The sequence below is a fragment of the Pinus tabuliformis genome, chromosome 3_1 (assembly GCF_031772625.1).
Source record: "Pinus tabuliformis cultivar Carrire ecotype Pingquan chromosome 3_1, CPIR1, whole genome shotgun sequence".
Classification (NCBI taxonomy): Eukaryota; Viridiplantae; Streptophyta; class Pinopsida; order Pinales; family Pinaceae; genus Pinus; species Pinus tabuliformis.
The window spans coordinates 67,699,295-67,721,024 of NC_142301.1; the positions used below are offsets into that span (position 1 = coordinate 67,699,295).

The 21,730-nt window shown below is 39.4% G+C and overlaps 1 protein-coding gene across 1 annotated transcript; it reads right to left on the reverse strand.

Annotated features, from left to right (window-relative positions):
- Window positions 1-3,205: 3,205 nt before the first annotated feature.
- Window positions 3,206-6,848, reverse strand: LOC149185816 (disease resistance protein Roq1-like). The gene is made up of 4 exons (XM_089412498.1): window positions 6,041-6,848; window positions 4,831-5,944; window positions 4,436-4,714; window positions 3,206-4,320 (listed from the first exon to the last, which is right to left on the reverse strand). The coding sequence occupies exons 1-4, from the start codon at window positions 6,628-6,630 to the stop codon at window positions 3,286-3,288; spliced, it is 3,018 nt and encodes a 1,005-aa protein (XP_089268624.1). The 5' UTR covers window positions 6,631-6,848; the 3' UTR covers window positions 3,206-3,285.
- Between the last annotated feature and the right edge of the window lie 14,882 nt (window positions 6,849-21,730).

Here is a 21,730-nt window from a genome sequence, read left to right on the forward strand (position 1 = left end):
ATTGCTCCATTTTTGTTGGCCATGTGGCCGGATGAGAGCCATCAAATTTATACATGCCTAGCTTGGGTGGTCGCGTCTGGGACTGTTGGTGGTTGTCAAAGAGGTGAAGAGAATGGCTAGACTCACCCTCCATGTTTTCATTGAAAACATATGCCTCCGCACATTCCTCCATCTTTCCCTTTGCGAGTGTGTCAACTAAGGTCTTGAGCGACGACAGTACTTCGTTCAACTTTGTTTCAAGGTTGTCGATCTTCTCATTGGCCATAGCTTGAGCTCTAGTTTGTACCATGCACCAATCCGATGCACTTAAAATTTGGGACCGACCAAAATTTTTTATGCTAACAATTGAATGGTACCACCTTGCTCAACTCGTCAACCTGATTCTTATGGGCTAAGTCTCCTATAAGCGTCCCTGGGGGTCTCAGACTTTACTTTTTGAAAGGATTTTTACTCCTCGCTTAGGAATACTGCAGTCGCCGAATCCCAGAAAAGTCAACGCTGCCCAAAGTCCTGCGAGAATCACGCTCAGGTATAGGATCCCACACAGATAGTCAAATCTGTCAGCGAACCCTCAACCGCAAAGTATGAGTAGGAATGTGGCAGTGATCGAACCCCTACTGCTAGATCTAAATGGCAGATTTGATTGTTGCGACTGCTACAGAACCCAAACTGCTAGATTTGGATGGCAGATCTAATAGATCTGATTGGCGGATCTGATGGATCTGAATGGCGGATCTGCTAGATCTGAATGGCGGATCTACTAGATCTGAATGGCGGAATTGATTGTTGCTACTGCGACAGAACCCCACCTGCTAGATCTAATCTAGAAAAGATGATGCGTGGTCCAGAGAGAGACATGAGAACCATGGTCTCAAGGAGTGTCAGGTGCTACAAATCGCAATATACATAAGGGTCTGACAATAGTACTCGGCCCAATCTTTCAGGGCACTAACCAAGGAGGATCAACTGTACCCTTAGCCGTACAACCCGACTACCCTATCGTATGCGCGAGTAATCTCCCCGAGTGTTGTTCTCGGTGTACTGTAGCAGCAAGACGACTAACGGTTTATCTATGGTGAGGTTTCAAGAGAGTCTAGGGGGCTTCCAATATACCCAGAGGGTACTTGGAAGACAGTCCGTGCGCGGTTTTGTCTAATGCACTACTACTCGAAGGGGTACCCACAGGGTTTACAGGGGAATCCAACAAGTGTGACCACCTCTTGTATTTCCTGCACGCATGCCTCCCCAAATCCGCAAGTTTATGCGCTTAATGACAGATCCCATGGTTTAAAGACGCCGGAAGACGTCTCTAGCCAAAAAAAAAATTGCTAAAAAATGGAAATCCCACCAGCCTTGGAAAGTGCTCTGATACCACTTGTTATGCTCTTAACCTGCAAGAAGATACCAAAATACCGAATATGCAAAGAAATAGACCCAAAACACAGAACAATAAGAAATAACAGCGAGTATTTTATTATTCAGAAAGGAAAGCAATGTTCACTTGCCTCTTCGAGGGGGCAAGCTCCAATAGAGCTGGGCTTAATTACAAAATAAGACGTGATGCTCCTAGAGGGGAGTTTCTATCCTTTATATAGGATTCATAAATGCAATACCATGGGTCAATACCATGGTTCTTATTAATACCATCTATTTAATAGCATGGCCCATTTGCAACTAACTGTGATCCCTTCTTTAAATGCGAGTCAACCACTTACAATTATTAATATGGGCTTTATTGACTCTTTACTTAACTATAACTATGACTCGATCCTATTACATAAATAAGGGGGTTAGGGTTGGACCCTAATAGCAATTAATAGTAACATTCCATCATCATGAGGCAAAAGTTATGCCAAGGTGAAAAAAATCATTTTCAAAAAATTGTTATCTAAAGCAATATGTTTCACAATTCTAAGAATACAAAAATATATACTTTAATATAATAATAATTTTCCTTAGGAAGTTCATCTATATTTATGTGCAAATATTAGAGTTTCTAGATTTTAATACCCAATTTACTTAAAGAGTATTTTTAAACCATATCCCAACTAAGTATTATCCATTAATATAGTGAAAAGCCAAAGACAAAATAAATAAATTTCGGTTTAATTCATCTATCTTATAACCATCAAATAATATATATTCACATAAAATTTTATTAGCCATCTTTATCATTTTCTTTAAAATTTTAATTATTCTAATAATCTTTAATTACTTTTATTTTACTATAAATTAAGAAAAAAACAATATAATACTATATAAATTAAGAAAAAAAACAATATAATACTAAAAAAACACAGTTTTTTTGTTTTTCCCTTTTTACATCCTTTCAATTTTTTTAAAAATTAAATAATAAATATATTAAAACATTTACTCCTAATCATATGCTTTAAAAATATATTTTATAAATAATTACAATTCAATAAATAAATATATTAATACCTATTAATATTTGTATCCACTTAAATAATGATTATAAATAATAAAACAATCTTATAAATTTTCAATATAGATCTCCATATATATTTGATTTCTACATTACTTTCCATGTCTAAACAATTCAAATTCATTTGCTGTGTGCAGTATTTATTTTCGATCACTATATATCTTATATGCTTTCATCCATTATTAAAAATAAAATAAAATATTAAAATTTAAACTTTATTTTAAATATTAAAATTTAAACTTTATTTTAAGTCTTAAAATAAAGTTTATATATTTTTAATGAAAACTTTTCATATCATTATAAAAAATGAACTAGGCATAAACTTGGACCTCAAGCTGATCAAACTGAAAGGTATCTTCAGAGGTAGTAATCGGCAACTAGTCCCGACACCATGAATTTGAATGTAATGAAGGTAGGTGCACAATCTCAACAACATTCTTTTTAAGTTGATAAATAAATAAACCCAAGAAGACGTATGATTAAACAGACTGCTACCCCATACATTTTTCAGATTTGATTAAACAACATTTTTTTAAGTTAATCAATAAATAAACCGAAGGATACGTATTACTTATAAAAAGAACATTCAACAACGTTGATTAAACAGCCTGCTACCCCATACATTTTTCAGATTTGACTTGTAAAATATGTCTCCTTAAACTTGATAGTTACCGATTCACCATGTGGTTAAAAAAAAAATATGTGTCTTTAAATCATGTTGTAAATAAAAATGACCATGTACTATACCAACTGTGTACTATACCAACTGTGAACGTCCCCAGTTATAAAATAGTCTTATGACAACCTCTTTTATTTTTATTTTAAAACATCTGCGCCGCCTACTCCCAGACTGGACATTGTAATTTGGGGCACTGACGGACATCAAGCTCCTCCAACCACGTACAATGTTCAACACATTCCACCTCCTCTAACTCACAGCACCCATAGAGATCTAGCCTTCGAAGCTGTGTACACTGCAACAAGCCCCGTATGTTCTTCAGCTTCCAACATCCACTTGCCCTCAACTCCTCCAAAGATGTCAATAATTCCATACTTGGCAGCTCATCTAACTGAGCGCACCCACTAACATTTAACACTCGAAGTTTTGTGGCCTGCTCCAAGCCCCGTATGTTTTTCAGCTTCGCACATCCCTTTGCCCACAAGTACTCCAAAGACGTCAATAATTCCATACTTGGCAGCTCATCTAACTGAGCGCACCCACTAACATTTAACACTCGAAGTTTTGTGGCCTGCTCCAAGCCCCGTATGTTCTTCAGCTTCGCACATCCCTTTGCCCACAAGTCCTCCAAAGATGTCAATAATTCCATACTTGGCAGCTCATCTAACTGAGCGCACCCACTAACATTTAACTTCTGAAGTTTTGTGGCCTGCTCCAAACCCCGTATCCTCTTCAGCTGCGTACATCCGTCTGCCAACAAGTCCTCCAAAGATGTCAACAATTCCATACTTGGCAGCTCATCTAACTGAGCGCACCCACTAACATTTAACTTCTGAAGTTTTGTGGCCTGCTGCAACCCCCGTATGTTCTTCAGCTTCGCACATCCCTTTGCCCACAAGTCCTCCAAAGATGTCAATAATTCCATACTTGGCAGCTCATCTAACTGAGCGCACCCTTCAACATCTAACATCTGAAGTTTTGTAGCCTGCTCCAACCCCCGTATCCTCTTCAGCTTGGCACATCCCTCTGCCCACAAGCACTCCAAAGATGTCAATAATTCCATACTTGGCAGCTCATCTAACTGAGCGCACCGAGAAACATTTAACCGGTGAAGTTTTGTCAGCTGGTCCAACCCCCATATGTTCTTCAACTGCACACATCCATCTACGTCCAACTCCTCCAAACATAAAGGGAGCTGCAAAAAAAATATTTATATGTGGATCATGATTCTCATCTACTAAACATTTCAAATTATCTATTTTGATAATAACCACTAAACAGAAATGTTTATACAACAAATTTCAATTTACCTGTGATTCTTGTTGCCACAATGTTTCTAATTTGTTCCCGGACACCTGAAGAAACATTAACTTCTTCATTGGAATCAGAGGAGGGAGAGATGAGTATGGACACTTGTTCCAGCGGAGCCATATGAGATTTGTCAAGTTCGCGCTCTTCACAATGCGTTCCAAGAGGGAACCTTCAGTATCAACAAGGCGTAACCTCGTCATTTGAATAGAATCAAAATCATCATCATCATCATGGTATTCGCTAAGAACCATTCTAATTCCCCGCACGGTTATTATTCCCTGCCCATCATAAAAAAAAAATGATAGTGATTACAGGGTCATTCATTCTTGTAAGATAATGAACCCCGATCTTTATTGAATAAAATATAAGAGGATTTGAGGGATTGACTACTTACAGTTGATTGCTTCACCAAGTCATCAAAATGCCAAAACCTAAATGGTTGCTTAACACTGGCTTCACATATTGCAAGATCCCGTAGGTGATCATGCATATGTATCAGATTGGAGGAGTCTACTTCGACCAGACACTTGTTTTGTAGATTTTGTAATGTTAACCAGCCTCCCCATTTTGAGAGGTTCCATATGCTAATGGCCATTTCCCTTCTTTGTCCAAAGAAAAAACAAGCAATATCTAAGAATACTTGCTTTTCATCTTCATTCAAGGCTTCATAACTAATTCGAAGCCTCTTTTTAATGTCTTCAGGAAGTCTCTTCTTAAGTTGATCCAATTGCGCAGACCAATAAGACAGGTCATCGTTTCCATGGAGAAGTCCACCGAACACTTTAAGAGATAGAGGCAATCCATCACAGGCATTTACGAATTCCTGGGCCAAGTTTTCAAATCCTGGGAGTGGATCGGGCTGACCGAAAGCATGCTGGCAAAAGAGCTTGAGTGAGCTTTCTGTACTTAGCCCGCCTAACTTGTAAATTAATGAGTTTTCCACCCCTGATCTTGTGAGAACATCCTTATCTCTAGATGTAATCAATATTAAGCTATCTGAGTGGATACAAGTTCGATCTGGCACAAGTTCATCAACCTGATCCACGGTATCTACATCATCTAAAACTAATAAAATCTTGTGAGAGAGGAGATGTTTTTTAAGCATTTGTATAGCTTCAGCTTTGTTTTCTATCTGCAGATCTGACCCAGTCAAGCTCCTAAGAAGTTTTCTCTGCAATATTATTAAAGAGCCTTTAACTACATTTTCTCTTACATCATCTAAAAAGCAAAATCCGGCATAACGTGAACTCTCCCTATTAAAGGATTGTGAACTCTTCATTTTCCTATTGAAGAGTTCTTTTGCAAGGGTTGTTTTTCCTACACCACCTAACCCAACAATCCCTGCGACCTGAACTTTTCTTCCACTCTGTGGATGCCGCAATAACACTTGATTTTCAAAATCGCTAACTTTTTCTTCTAAACAGGTTGGATATTTGGCTACATCCAATGGTTTATTCACATTTCCCAACACACTTTCAACAACCTTATGTAGCAAGAGGCCCTCGTCACTGGCGAAAAACAATATAACCAGTGAGAAACATAGTCTGTGCATATCTATCAATATAAAGTAACAGTAACACGGGGAAGGATGTTTGAATGCTTACCCGTTACACGCCTGCAGCTCGAAACCGCTTATGCCGGCAACTATAGAAAGAGCATTTCGCCATTGTTCAATAGTGTGTGCATTGTGTCTCAGCTTCAGCTTCTTTTGACGAGATTGAGGATCACATATAAGAACATTTCTCCCAGTTTGAGCCTCATACTCCGGCTTCTCTCCAAGTTTCTGCAGGGCTTGTGCATACACACTATCTTTGCCCTGGGTCCATCTAAGATCAGCGGGTTTCACTTGGTAAAACACTGGAATTATTTTAGCCCCTGACTCCAGCATCATTAGGAGCTCATTTAGACACCAGGTTGAATTAGCGTATCCAGTGGAAAAAATGGCAACGTGCACAGAGGCTGTTCGAATAGCCTCTTCTATTTGATACTTAAAATACTCTCCCTGCCGCAATTCCTCCCGATCCAGAAAGACCTTCAATCCGTATGAAGTAAGCCGATAGTACAGATGACTGGCGAAGGTATTCTTGACATCGGGGCCTCTGTGATTTATAAAAACATCAAAGGCGGAATTGGTCGTATTGTTAGGATTAAGGGAGGTGGAACTGGAGGCAGCGGTGGAGGAGGATGCGGCCATTTCCAATTTGGAAAACAGACACAGAGATAGGAGATATGTGAAGGATGGCGATGAGTACGACTCAGTCTGAGACTGCAAGGGAGCAGATGAATTAGGAGTTTCTCAGTGCGGAGAGAAATGGTAAAGAATTGCAATAGGAAACACGCTTTATGCAAAAATACAGCAATACATATGAAAGATTCAAACCCTTTAGCCCTGGTTTCCCTGGTTTTTTTGCTTATGTCTGAAGACGCGTTTTAGGTTTGAATGCGCGTTTTCGTACTTGCCGACCATTGACCGCTTTAAGACTATAGACTGACATGCACAACCATGCATTGTAGGGATCAGAATCACGTGGCCAGCGGGCCAGCCAAAGGAAAAAACCTGAACCTACAGCTCATGAGAAAGCATTGATGGGACACCACTCAAAACATTCACGACTCATAAGTCATCACTTTAAAAGCCGTAGCCTCTCGTCTGACAAGTTATCCCAGGCTGCAAATAAAAGAATGAATGGAGACCAATGCTTTTTCATATCCCATTTTCGCCATTCATATATCGTACTTGAGAGTTTAAAGGCTGTATTTTCAATTAATCTAGACAAATCATTTGAATTTAAAAAAGTTAAATAATACTCTAGTTAGGATAGGTTTTAATTTTATTTTAGAAAATAATATAACATGAGGGTATTATGTTGAGACAAAATTCATACATGATAAATATTTATATGAGGGTAAAATAATATTAGTATTTTTTTAATGTTTATGGTAACTAATATATGTATTAGTATTAAATTATTTTATTAATTGTGCTAGTATTAATATTAAATTATAGTTTTAATATTAATTTTAAATTATGATATTAATGAAAGATGGAAGTAGGAGTAGACTTTATGGATGTAAAAATTTAAGATCTCATGATTGTGGGAAGGGGAGAAGAACATTTCGTTTTTCTACAAATTAATGTTGAAACACAAGCATCATAACTATATATTTTCACTTACTTGACAGAATGGGCAATGGCTTTTGATTATAGGGATATTGAAAAAGAACTTACTTCATTTTATAGTGATCTCCTTAAAAAGTCTAACTCTAACATATTACAAGCCATGGAGAAAATAATCGCCCACATTCTAAGATTGGTCACTGAAGACCAAAACACGACATTGATGAAGGAAATTGCTTTGCAGGAAGTTAAGGAAGCAATGATGAGCCTCCCAAAAAATAAGGCTCCTGGACCGGATGCTTTCACCTCAGATTTTTTCTAAGCAGGTTGGGCATTCTTGGGAGAGGAGATATTAGCTTTAATAGAGGAATTGCAAAGAAAACGCTCTATCATCCCTGCTCTAAACGCCACTTTCCTCACTCTTGCACCTAAATCGACACAAGCAACAGATCCAAGTAACTTTAGACCTATCACACTCTGTAACATGGTGTACAAAATCCTTTCGAAGATCACAGTCAATAGACTCAAACCCTTGTTTCCTTTGCTCATCTCCAAGGAGCAGTCAGGATATGTTGAGGGTCAGCAAACCTGGACAAGATCATAGTAGCGCATGAGCTTATACACACTATGAAAAAGTTCACAAAATCAAGTATGGTAATCAAATAAGATTTGTCAAAAGCATTTGATAAATTGTGTTGGGATTATATTTTCCAAATTTTGAAAGCCTTTGGTCTCTCTAATGATTGGGCTAAATGGGTGGCTTCCTTATTTTCCTCCCCTTTCTTCTTTATCCTTATTAATGGTTCCTCTTCCTCCACCTTTAGTGCTTCTCGAGGTATTTGCCAAGGAGACCCACTCTCCCCTTTTCTTTTTGTCATGGATATTGAAGGTCGTCGATGTTATCTTAGACATTCTATGCTTAATGGTGAGATGTGGGGCATTCGTCTCAACACTTGGTTGGCACCCATAACTCACCAACAAATTTCGGATGGCACTATGTTGATGGACGATCCCTCAGTTCAAGAAGCCTTGGCCTTCAAGCGCATTCTGAATGACTTCATGTTAGCCTCTGGTACTGAAATTTAACCCAACAAGTCGCAATATTTCTTCTTCAATACACATCCTAGCATTTAAGCCCATCTTGCCCATCTCTTAGGTTTATCTCGAGCCTCTCTCTCGATCATTTATCTGGGTGCCCCCCAGTAGAGAATTCGTTGAAAACTATTCACTAGAGAGATCTTTTGGATATAATTCTCACCAAACTAAACAATTGGACCTTTAAGGCCTTAAATTTTCCAGGAAGATTAGTTCTCCTCAAATTGGTGCTTCAATCACTCCCAATTTATAGAATTTTGGTCCTAGCTACATTGAAAGGTGTCATGCGTTCAATGTGTAACCTAATGCGCTCTTTTCTTTAGGGAGGAGCGGCCCGGGAACATAAGTGGGTGGTTGTGGCTTGGAGTTTGCTCTGTCTTACCAAATCAAGAGGAGGATTATGACTCAAGGATCCAGAGATGCTTAACAAAGTCATGGGGGCCAAACTCTGGTGGCATTGACTTCAAGGGGGTCAATATCTTTGGAAATTAATATGGGACAAAAAATACAGTCAAGGACTTAGCATAGACTCCAAGTTGCGCATCCACAACCTCACGTGAGGCTCTTCCGCATGGAATTTGGCTGACAACAATAAGGAAATTATTCAAAATAACTATTCTGGGGAAATTCGTAATGCAGGCTTGACCAAATTTTGGTTTGATTCATGGCAACAACTTCCAAAGCTCTCTTCTCAAGAGATTTTATCACAAATTTCTACTACATTAGAAGCCCAGCGCTACATACAAGTGGCACAATATTGGGAAGATCAACCAAGTGAAGGTCATTGGCATACTTGGAAATATCTGGAGGATTAGGGCTTCCCCATTCAAGAGGAGGACTGGGAGATTCTCCAAAAGGAACTATAGGAAAGGAAAATTCATATTCAGGATGGTGTCGACATCCTTCAATGGGTTTCAAGTCCTCACGTAAATTTACTATTAAAGAGGATTACAATCTTATGGGAGATTTGGAAAACTTCCCCAAAGAGGAGATATGGACTCACATTTGGCAGTAAGCTCTATGGCCCAAGGTAGCCTCCTTTCTTTGGCTTTTGGTCAGGAAGCACCCTCTAACTTGGGAGAAAATTAGAAAAAGGGGTTTCAAAGGACCATCCAAATCACATTTTTAATGACTACCCCTTTACGGAGCACATTTGGAGGAAAGCAACAATCACCTTCAAGTAAACATATCACAATTCTCAAGCCGATGTTGTGGATCTCATCACTACTTGGCATTCATAAGCCTTTCAAAGTCTTGTTCTCAACAATCCTTAGATGCTCCTTTCGAGATTTGTCTAATGGACAATCTGGAAGGAAAGGAACTATAGAATATTCAAGGGATCATCAAGAAGTGAAGCAATTATCTGGAAAGTAATCCTCAAAAACATTTGTGAATCCATTATTGCCATCTCATGGGGGGCCAATCATTTGGCCGACTTCCCTACCCGAGTCTTCCATTCTCGAGGCCCTCTCCATCTCACCTCCCTCCTCTTCATTTGTGAATCCTACTACCCACCTCGTCCCATTCGCTCAATCTTTTTGGTCCTCTCCTCCTTTGGGCTTCCTTAAATTTAACTTCAATAGTGGCTCAAAGACAAATCTAGGCAATGCAGGTTTTGGAGGAGTCTTTTGCAATCATCATGGCCTCCCAACATACATTACAATAGGCTCTATCAGGGTTAGTACAAACAATGATGCAGAGCTTTTTTCCCTATAAGCAGGTCAGCAATATGCTTTGGAAAAAGGTTTCCACAAACTGATTGTTTAGGGTGATTCGAGGATTGTCATAAATATCCTCAAGAAACTTTTGAATGGTTCTAACTCAGAAAAACTCTCTCATATTTGGCATCTAGAATCCCTCATCTCCAGAACCAATAGGCTTCTTCAAGGTATCTCAATCATAATTCCTATGCATATAAAAGGAGCAGGAAACAAAGTTGGTGATCAATTAGCTAATCTGGGTTGCAAGAACTCCTCCATCAACATTTCCTCAAGCATGGAAGCGTTGTCAAAATCTTAATGGCTTAAGGAATGTAGAGATTTGAAAAACAAGGATTTTGTAGATTATAATGGAAAAATAGAATCCTCCCAATCCTTCCATCAATCGAGGTGTCTCAAAATCTAAAAGGTTGAAGGTCTAATGCTTGTTATTTTTCTTTTGGCTACTGTGGAGTACTGAAGAAGGTATGTTTTTATTGATCATTTTGTCATCTTTTCTTTAGAACTCGTAACCTCTTTGCATCATGAACTAGGTAGATAATGAGAAATCATGACAAAATCTATAGGATTTATATGCACCACGAAAACACTAATAATTGCCATTTCTTATGCAGGAAAAGGGAAAAACTAAAGATTGTCGTTCCAAAGAAAAAGACAGGGCCAAGTTAACCGTTGTCCCTTTGGCGGGGAACCATATGCAAACAAGGTGATCTAAATTAAAACATCTCAGCCAAGGAAAGAAAAAGGAGATATCGACTCGGCGCAAGAAAATAAACGGATAACTGGGAATTAACAGTTTGGCGAATCCTGAGGGATCGCTGCCTTAACTATTTTTGCATCCTTGATATCTCCGCTTTAGCTGTTATAAAAAGGGGCAGCACTGCTAGCCCGGGAGAGGATCTGCTGTTAATTTTTATGTAACTTTGCTCTGTATTTGAAACTTTGATCATCGACTCTCGTTGAGAGGTGATCCGCTGTAACTCTGTTTTAATGCTTTAATATAAATCTGGTTGTTGTTCCGTCTGTGATCCTGGAATAATCTCAAGCGGTGTGTCCCTGGAGGCTAAGGGCCCGGCCCTGGTGGAACACTTGCTCCTGTACCATTATCTTTAGTTCGTGCGTGGTTTTCATTATCAGCTTTGTTCGGTAATCTGATGTGTTTTGTTATTTTACATCACGACTCTGTTATATTTGATTTATGTTAGACTGAGTAATATCGTTCTCTGTGACAGGAATGTCGTATTGTCCATTCTAACTCTGTAACGCATTGCTATTCCTTTAATCCTTAATATAACATTGCTGGTCTTTACAGAATGCTATTGCTGTTCAATTACAGAGTACCCATGTTGTAACAGTCATAAATTGGTATTACTGTATTCATCTAAAGATTACATTTAATTGCGATTGCTGATTCAACTGATATTGTTGTTCCATTACGAATTACGATCGTTATCCTTATAACTAAGATTGATATTTGTATTACCGAGATCAGATTACTGTTTCCTCAATACTAAGGCGTGCCGTGTGTATTTATTGTGCATTTACATTTGGTTCTAAAGTGTTGTTCTATATTTTATTACTAATCAGTTGCCGTTCTATTTTCATGTGCTGTCCAATCTATTCCTAAAGTAAAGATTGCCATCTGATTTCTGTAGGACACGATTGCCGCACTTATTTCTGTAGATTAAGGTGTTGTTGTTTATGCTTAGTTGATGTTACATTTTATAGTTGTTGTTCCATTTCTTAATTGTTGTTCCATTTCCTAGGTGTTGTTCCATTTCCTGTTATTTGCGTTATCATTGCTTTGGTGTGCAGAACGATCTGAAATTGTAGTGGGTGTTGACATTTGTTGTCTAGTCCCCAGATTGATGATTTGTTCCTTGATTACCTTTAGTTACATCAGTTTACAGAGGGATGAGTTACTGTTACTGGACCCTTGACTGATAGATTGCTTAGTTTTCTAAATGCATGATTTAGGTTTTGAAGTGCTTTGTTGTAAGTAGATCTTGTTTCAAGCATCCATTTACTCTTGTATTTTGAGCACTATACTACTAGCATTACTTTGACAAATGACAGCCTCAAACTGAGTACACTCTTTGAAATAACAAATCGTTCCTGGATTGACAAGTTAATGTGAGGTAATTAGAGGTGAAAAAGACCCTTTTTACGGCTCGACATTTTGGCGCCGTTGCCAGGGAAGAGTGTAGCCATTTGTCTCTTTTCAGAGTAGTGTAAGAGCCTGCTAGGAAAGAATTGGGTTTTAAAAACAGAAGGTAAGAACCTGCGTGTGGAGTATGTAATAGCCCTGCTCCCCTGCCCGCTTTCCTGCAGATTTGTTGCTGTTTTGTTTGGGTAGAACCTAGCAGTTGATTTGTGTGCATGACTAAGCAGAAAAAGCCAGAAAAGAATCCCAAACCTCTACCCAAGCCTGATAAAGCTAAGGGGCCGGTGACCCTTGGCTGATCGACCTTTATAGATGAAATCCTTAAGAAAGCAGAATCTCAGCCTTCAGTAGGACCTAGAAAAGTTACTTCTAGACAGCCTACTAGTTCCCTTCAAGCCACAGGATCACCATCTGTAGCCTTTGCTGAGGTGCATAGTCAAACCGAAGAGCAAGATTTTCAAGAAATTGAAAATTCTAGCCCAAAATCTTTGCAAGAAGGGAATCTTAGCAACCTCTGTGAAGGAAGAGGAGAGACAGGAGAAACTGAAGAACCAAGGTCTCCTCTTGGGGTAATTCAGCCATTAAGCAGCCCAGATAAGGGAAGTGCTGCAAAAATCATTTATAACGAAGTTGAAGAAACTCAACCCCCCCAGACATTAGGCACTCTCATCATCCCAGATAAAGGAAGTGTTGTCAAGGCCATTCCCGTTAGAGCCATTCCCCCTCGACAACCTAGGAATACCCTCCTAGATATTCCAGAAGGCTATTGGCATATATTTGACCAAATGGCTCAGAACCAGCCAAACCTCTACACTGCAATACCCCATTGTGGATACTGCAGCTAATGCACCTATGAAAGCAATTCCTCTTCAGCATATCCCTACATTCCATGTCCTTACATCAGAAGATCCGAATGCATTCCTGTTTGAATTCGATGTGCTGTGTAGGGGATATGACTATACCACCGATCCCCAGAAATTGAAATTATTTCCCTCTACATTAAAAGGGGCTGCTTTAAGGTGGTTTATGGGATTAGGTGGTGGTGTTATAAATAACTGGGATCAAATGAAAGAGTCTTTTCTAAAAAAATATTAGGACTATTGCAGGTCTAGAGAGTTAAAAGATGAAATATTTCAGATGGTAGCTAGACCAAATGAAACATTAGAAGAGTATGTTGAACGTTTCCACTATAATCTTCAAAGATATCCTTATGCATCATTACCCTTACCTGATAATGTATTAAAAACAACATTAATTAGGGGAATGAAGGAACAATGGATTAAAACATTAAATATTATGGGGAAAGGAGATATTTATCAGGAAAATTTTGCTGACATTATTAATCTATGTATCAGGAGTTCGAGAGGCAGCACAAGACTAAAACCAGCAAAACATGATCGGTTTGTAAGAGATAATAGAATTTCGGCAGAAGGAGTAACTCGTGCAGAAATTGGAAATTTATTAGAAAATTTTAAAACTGATATATTGGGGACACTGACAACACAACTTGATATTATGCAGGCCAAACAAAAGCAAGCAGAGGCATAACAGAGTTTGGCAATCTTTTGTCCCCGATGCAAGAAGAAACACAGCCATAAGGAGTGTCCATTAGATGCAGTCCAAGTTTGCGCCATTTGTATGAAAGATCATTCTACAGAAAGTTGTCCCTCACTTCCTGGATTGAAAGCAGTATACAAGGAAGCAGAAGAAGAGCTAGAATTGGTGTATCTACTCAATCAGCGCCGTCAATGGCAGCCGCGACAATCAGGTATGTTTTCAGACCCAGCTTCTTCTTTTCAGCCTCCACAATATCATGCTCAACAATATAATACAATGTGGCAAAATCAACCTCCCTTCCCGAATTGGTCACAACAGTCATTTCCTTCATCATCTCCATGGCTGAATCAAGCAAGCCAATCCAATTGGCCAAATTTTCCCTATACCCCACCATATTGGCAAAATAACGTATATCTAGCACAATGGACCCCTCCTACTTCACAGAGTCAAGCCTGGCAGACAAACTGGCAAAGACCGATGAATCAACCAGTAGGAACCATCCCGCTCCCTCAACCTACACTGCCAGCCTTACAACAAAACCCCCAGTCTAACTTAAGACCGCAACTCCCAGCCCAACCCAACCCTAATCCGAATAACAGACCGGTCCAATCTATTCAAATAGTGGAAACACCAGAAATAGGAACCGATCTAAGGGAGTGTAATGACCTTCAACTAAGATCTGGGCGTATCATCGAAACTGAGGGAGATAAGACAGCTCATGTTGAAAATCAGTTACCTATAGAACAACCGCCACAAGAAGAGGACGTGACTAGACAACAAATTCATAATCAAGCAACCACATCCTCTCCCCCATTCCCAGAACGATTAATTATACCTCGACCTATACAATATCCTGATTTTGACATTCTGGGAGAATTAAAAAACCTGTACATAAAAATTCCACTCCTCCAAGCCATTCAAGACATTCCGATATATGCAAAGACTATCAAAGAATTATGTATAAAGAAACCAAGGAGGAAAATAACAAATAACCCAAAAGTCCAAGTAGTTGGTACCCTGTCCGACTTATTATCAGAAAAAGAAACACCCGTTAAATATGAAGACCCAGGAAATCCAATAGTAACCGTACAAATCTATGGTCAAACCTTCTCAAATGCCTTAGTTGATCTAGGAGCTGCAATTAATATCTTAACAACCACCACTTGCCAAAAACTGGGCATTACATCAGTAGAACCGACCTCTACTTTACTAGAACTGGCTGACCGATCTGTGGTTAGGCCAGAAGGCACACTACATGATGTCATGGTATCCGTTGACTCCTGGGAGTATCCGGCTGATTTTCTGATAATAAACCCCAAAAACCGACTTGATGGACATCCATTGATTTTAGGTAGACCTTGGCTTGCAACTGCCGATGCTTATATTGGCTGCCGACAAGGCAATATGACCATAACTAGAGGGGCAAATATCAAGAACTTAGCTTTATATCCTCCAGCGCAGCCAAGTGTCACAATAATAAAAACTAACAAGCATCATGTATCATACCTCACCAAAAATATTAGATCTCCATTAACCATACAAGAGGCCCTTGATTTCAAAGACCAAACAGAAGATGATGCCATTAATAATTTTATTAGCCAAGTTGAACCTAGATCCCACATACAATGTCACATGATAGAAGCAGCATTTGATAATGAATTAGAAGAAGATCCTCTTAAAGATACACATGATCAAACAATACCTACTACCTCTGTTTCAAATAGCAAAATTGTGGAAATTGAGTCGGGAAAGACTTTAAACATTAATGCCAACCTGACTTCCGAACAAGAAAAGAAGCTCATCCAACTATTGAGGAAATATAAAGAAGCATTTGCATGGGACTACCCTGATATGAAAGGAATTGATCCCCAATTATGTACACACCACATTTACATAGAAAAGGATGCGAGACCTGTTCGCCAACCACAAAGGAGACTTAATCCTCATCTAAAAGATGTTGTAAAAGCTGAACTTCAAAAACTTTTAGATGTCAACTTCATCTACCCTATCTCCGATAGTAAATGGGTCTCTCCACTTGTTGTGGTACCAAAGAAGAATGGAAAGTGGAGGATTTGTGTAGATTATAGAGAGCTAAATAAAGCAACACAAAAAGACCACTTTCCCCTTCCATTCATTGACCAAGTATTAGACACTTTGGCAGGGAAGAAATTCTTTTCTTTCTTAGATGGCTTCAGTGGATACAATCAGATTCAGATTGCCCCTGAAGACCAAGACAAAACCACTTTTACTTGTCCTTGGGGAACATTTGCCTATAGAGTTCTACCTTTTGGCTTATGCAATGCTCCTGCCACATTTCAAAGGGCTATCCTCAGCATCTTTTCAGACTTAATAAATGAAGGGCTCGAAGTATACATGGATGACTTTACACCATACGGAAATGATTTTGACCTAGCACTGGACACACTGGAAAAAGTCCTACAGCGCTGCATTGCTACCAGGCTTTGTTTAAGCCATTAAAAATGCTATATGATGATCACTGAAGGACTTATTCTAGGCCATTATATCTCAACAGCTGGCATACAGGTAGACCCAGCCAAAATTCAAATAATTTTTCTAATCCCCACTCCTACCACTCAAACAGAGGTACGCAGTTTTCTTGGATTTTCTGGTTATTATAAAAGGTTTATAGAACATTTTTCCATATTGTTGCACCTCTATATGCACTGACAGGTAATGTTGACTTTCTTTGGATTGAAAAATGTGAACGTGCCTTTCAGGATCTAAAGAAGCTTGTGTCCACAGGCCCAGTCCTTCGAGGAGCAAATTGGGACTTGCAATTTCAAATTTCATCAGATGCCTCAGATACAGCTATTGGAGCAATCCTTGGGTTGGAAGAAGATAAAAAACCATATCCAATTTATTATATTAGCAAAAATTTATCCCCTGCTAAATTGAATTATACTGTTACTGAAAAGGAATTTCTAGCTGTAATACATGTTGTCAATAAGTTCAGGCATTACATTACTAGATATCATGTTATCTTGTATACAGATCACTCTGCCATAAAATATTTAGCAAATAAGCCAATCACAAATGGCAGAATAACTAGATGGCTGATTTTATTGCAGGAATTTGATATTACAATCAAGGATCGACCTGGAAAAGAAAATCTTGTAGCTGACTTTCTCTCGTGAATGCCAAAGCCAGTGGATGCAGCAGCAGTTGAAGATCAATTTCCAGATGAGCATTTGTTTGTTGTTGCTGTTAAAACACCCTGGTATGCTGATGTTGCCAATTACTTAGCAGTAGGTAAATTACTGAAACATCTGACCCCCAATGAACGAAAGCAGATTGTTCAGCGAAGTGCTCGATTTTCTTGGATTGGGGGCTACCTGTTCCACACAGGGGCAGATATGCACATCAGGAGATGCGTCCGCGAGGATGAAATTTTTGACATCTTGAAAGCTTGTCATGATGGACCATGTGGCGGACATTTCGCCGATCGCAGAACTGGACATAAGGTGCTGCAAACAGGGTATTATTGGCCCACGATCTTCAAAGATGCAAAAAAATTCGTCCAAGCTTGTGAAAGTTGCCAGAGAGCAGGACACCCTAGTCAGTCTAATGAAATGCCCCTGAACCCACAGCTAGTTATTGAACCATTCGAGCGATGGGCCCTCGATTTCGTTGGACCAATTAACCCATCCTCGAATCAGAAAACATATATTTTGGTAGCAACAGAATATGTCACCAAATGGGTTGAAGCAGAGGCATTGCCGAGAGCTACAGAGGATTCTGTCATACAATTCTTGTTCCATATATTCGTGCGATATGGGCTTCCAAGAGATATAATTACAGACGGTGGACCACAGTTTGTTGGTAACAAGATTGCTGCAACACTCAAAAACTATCATATCCAGCATAAAATCACCACTCCATACCACCCACAGGCAAATGGTCAAGTAGAAAGCAGCAATAAAATAATAGAAGCAATCTTAACAAAAACCATTGCGTCACATAGATGCGATTGGGCTGCAAGACTACCAAAAGCCTTGTGGGCTTACAGAACAACATGGAGAAGCACTACCAGCTATTCACCCTACCAATTGGTGTTTGGAAAGCAACCCATCTTTCCCATAGAATTCGAAATCCAAACACTGCGAACAGCACAAGAAGTTGGCTTAGATCTAAACGAGGCACAGATTAATAGATTACAGCATATCAATGAGCTAGATGAAATCAGGCTCTCTGCGCTTCAAAACACTGCATTAATCCAACAACAGCGAGCTAAATGGCATGATGCTCTCATTAAAAATAAAGTCTTCCACGAAGGAGATTGGGCACTCTTATACGATTCCAGGTTTCAGGATTTTCCCGGGAAGCTTCAGACTCGTTGGCTGGGGCCATATGAAATCCAGAAGGTACATGATAATGGTACCCTTACTCTAATCACCATTGACGGATCTGGACATACCTTCAAGGCAAATGGCCACCGAGTTCGACTTTACCGCAAACCACTTACTCGGGAGTCCTTCTACCAGCAACTACGCGAAGACTCTGACATGCAAATTTTGGAGGAGGAAGAGAAATCTTCCTCACCTGTGATTCATTAAGTGATTCCCCTGTTTTTGCACTTTGTAAATAATTTCTTTGTTTTGATAAATCATTCTCTGTACATATTTTTGTATTTGCACTTTGTTGTTCCTTTTCGAAGCAGCAGCAATTCTATCGTTTTTGTTGTTCCTTTAAAAAAAAAAGAACAGCACTTGCATTTTTTTTCTGCTGTTCCTTTTTCAAAACGAACAACACTGTCGTTTTTGTTGTTCCTTTTCTGAACGGACAACATTTGTGTGCACTTTGGTTGTTTCTGCTGTTTCTTTTCCAAAGGGACAGCACTTTCGTTTTGTTGTTCATTTTCCAAAGGAACAGCACCTTTTGGGTCAGCCGTTCCTTTTTCACTTTCATTTTGTTATTCCTTTTCCAAAGGAACGACACTTCTGGTTTTTTTGTTGTTCCTTTTCCAAAGTAATGGCACTTTCTTTTTTTTTGTTCATTTTCTAAAGGAACGGCACTTGCGTTTTTGCTGTTCCTTTTCCAAAGGAACGGCACTTGCATTTAGCTGTTCCTTTTCACTTGCGTTTTTGCTATTCCTTTTCCAAAGGAACGGCATTTCGGTCCATTTGCATTTTTGCTATTCCTTTTCCAAAGGAATGACACTTTTGGTCTCTGCTGTTCCTTTTCCAAAGGAACGGCATTTGCGTTTTCTGTTGTTCCTTTTCCAAAGGAATGGCACTTTCGGTTTCTGTTGTTCCTTTTTCAGAGAAACAACACTTGTATTTTTTTTCTCTTCCTTTTTCAAACGACAGAATTCTCATATTCCTTTTACTTATGCTTGCTCTCCTTGCTATTCCAATTTAAAGATACCTGTTGTCCCTCCTGTTTCAGGCCTTTTGGAGCACAACTATACACTTATGCAATGGATACAAAGCTAGAGCATACCGAAATCAGCAAATTATATAAAATCGCTACTTTTACAAGAAATTGCTATGAATTGATGGGAGGAAAGAGGAAAGGACATAATTATTCATCACTTTTGCTGTCATTATCCTACTGATACTGATATGATTGGTTATCTTTATCATGTTGGTTCTTTTTAATCCCCATAATCTTCTTTGATCATTATTAAGAAATAAGAACAAAAGGGTCTATATTTTTCTATTGAGATGTTAAGACTTCTTCCACCATTCCTACTCTTAAGGAGTGCTGAACCACCCTTTGTGTATAAATAGGAAAGTACTTTATGAAAGAAAAAAGAAAAAAAGAAAAAATGATGTTTATATGACTTGTTTATATGAGTTGTCAAATGCAGGATAGGGGGTCTCATCAAGAGCCAGCCTACCATGATCATAAGGAAGAAAGTGAAGTGGCATTCCCACTATGGCCACCACACCAGGGATATGGTCCAAGAGGCACATCAGAAAAAATAAAGAGTCCTTGGAACAGGAGGTCTCATCACGAGCCGGCCTGCCCACCTTTCACTCCTTCCTAGTGAATGGCATTATGATTTAACTGGTTACCAAGCCAGCATAATGACCTCCATTTTGACACTGCACAACACTTCCTAGGCATACACAAAGGATCATGGTTCCATGGGTGAAACAAACAACTCTGTCAAGGTTATGGACACCTGTCGGCAGCAGAGCTCTGTTAATGGTATTGAAGTCACATTCCTTATACACCAATAGCAATCATTAACACCCTTCTCTATCTTATACCTTTGTAATCTGTCAAATAAGATTATGCATATCACTTCCCCGAACCATTAAACACATGAAAATCTATCATAACCAATCATGACGGAAAAGTCGATAATGATCGCATTACACTGGTTGTGCACGTCAGCTGTCCTATCCTCCTAGCCTCGCATCATGTAACCACATTTTCTTATTTATTAAGTGATCCTATTATACACCTCGATTTCAGTAACCTGCTCCTTTTGTAAACATGGCATGTTGGCATACGCTGTTCCTTTATGACTCTGTACCAGGGCAAATCGGCACGCCGCTCCCTCATTTGATGGCCTATCACATTGTGGGGGGGGAGGCTGACTTCATAATTTGCTGGCATACGTGTCAGGCTATTATTCAGCAAACTCTTACTTGGGAATAGCAAGGCTTAACGGTATCTCATTTTTCAATTTGCATGCCTTGCTGTTCCTAAGATATTTCCGTATTATATTCTGCAGCAATTAGTAAGATTTGAATGAGCCTTGCAATTTCGTTATTGTCTCTGTGTTCTAACAGTTTGAACAGCCTGTTGTTCCATTGCCATCTCTGCGTTTTTACAGTGAGCTAAAGCATGGGAGGAAGATCAATTCGGAGAGAACCACAGGTATTGACAGTCTCTGATGCTGCACGGGAAATCCTGGCAAGGGCAGGTTGGTTAGTTTATCTCAATCGTTTACAGGAATCCAACGAGACCATAGCAATAGAATTCTTGCAGAACTTGCAAGAATATCACTCCACAGTAAGGGGGAGACACATAGTAGTCACTGACGACATAATTGCAGAGGCCTCGGGACTGCCAGCCACTGGACCTATGTGGACGCTAAAGAAGGAGAGACTGCGAAAGATCATAAAAATCTTCCAGGATGAAGGCCAGAACCTGACAGTCAGAGGAAAGGGAGTTCTACTAGTAGCATTAGGAGAGCCGTGGGCAGAATTGGCGAAGATCATTCAGAGCTACATCACCTGTGAAGGTAGGAAAGACGTGGTAAGACCACGACACCTTAAACTCTTAGCCGTATTAAAACAGAAATGCTCTGTAAACTTACCTGCATTTTAAAATTCATTACTTCATGATGTTGCCCGAAGTATAAAAAAGTCACAACATGTAGAATCGGTAGTAAGTCACCATGGGTTGATACGGCTGATAGTTAGCCACAGTCTTGCTCAGCAGCAGAGCAGCTGGGAAGAGCTAATCGCTACGATAGATGGGGCATTGACTCTGCCAGCCCTGAAACGCAAACATGATACCAGTACACCGGATAGACCATCGAAATGGAGAAAATCAGTTAGATTGGCACGGATTAGAGGGAGGTTGGAAAATCTCCAAAGGAATACCATCCAACCTGTGGAAATAGATGATTCTGGGGACGAGCAACCCCCGCAATTGGAAGGAG

What these genes read in the sequence shown, in the direction of transcription:
- LOC149185816 (XM_089412498.1), bottom strand. Translation starts at nt 6,630, where the DNA reads ATGGCCGCATCCTCCTCCACCGCTGCCTCCAGTTCCACCTCCCTTAAT. An exon ending in GAGCTGCAGGCGTGTAACGG is followed by an intron (nt 5,945 to 6,040) that starts GTAAGCATTCAA and finishes GTTTTTCGCCAG; the next exon opens with TGACGAGGGCCTCTTGCTAC. An exon ending in TGTGGCAACAAGAATCACAG is followed by an intron (nt 4,321 to 4,435) that starts GTAAATTGAAAT and finishes TTTTTTTTGCAG; the next exon opens with CTCCCTTTATGTTTGGAGGA.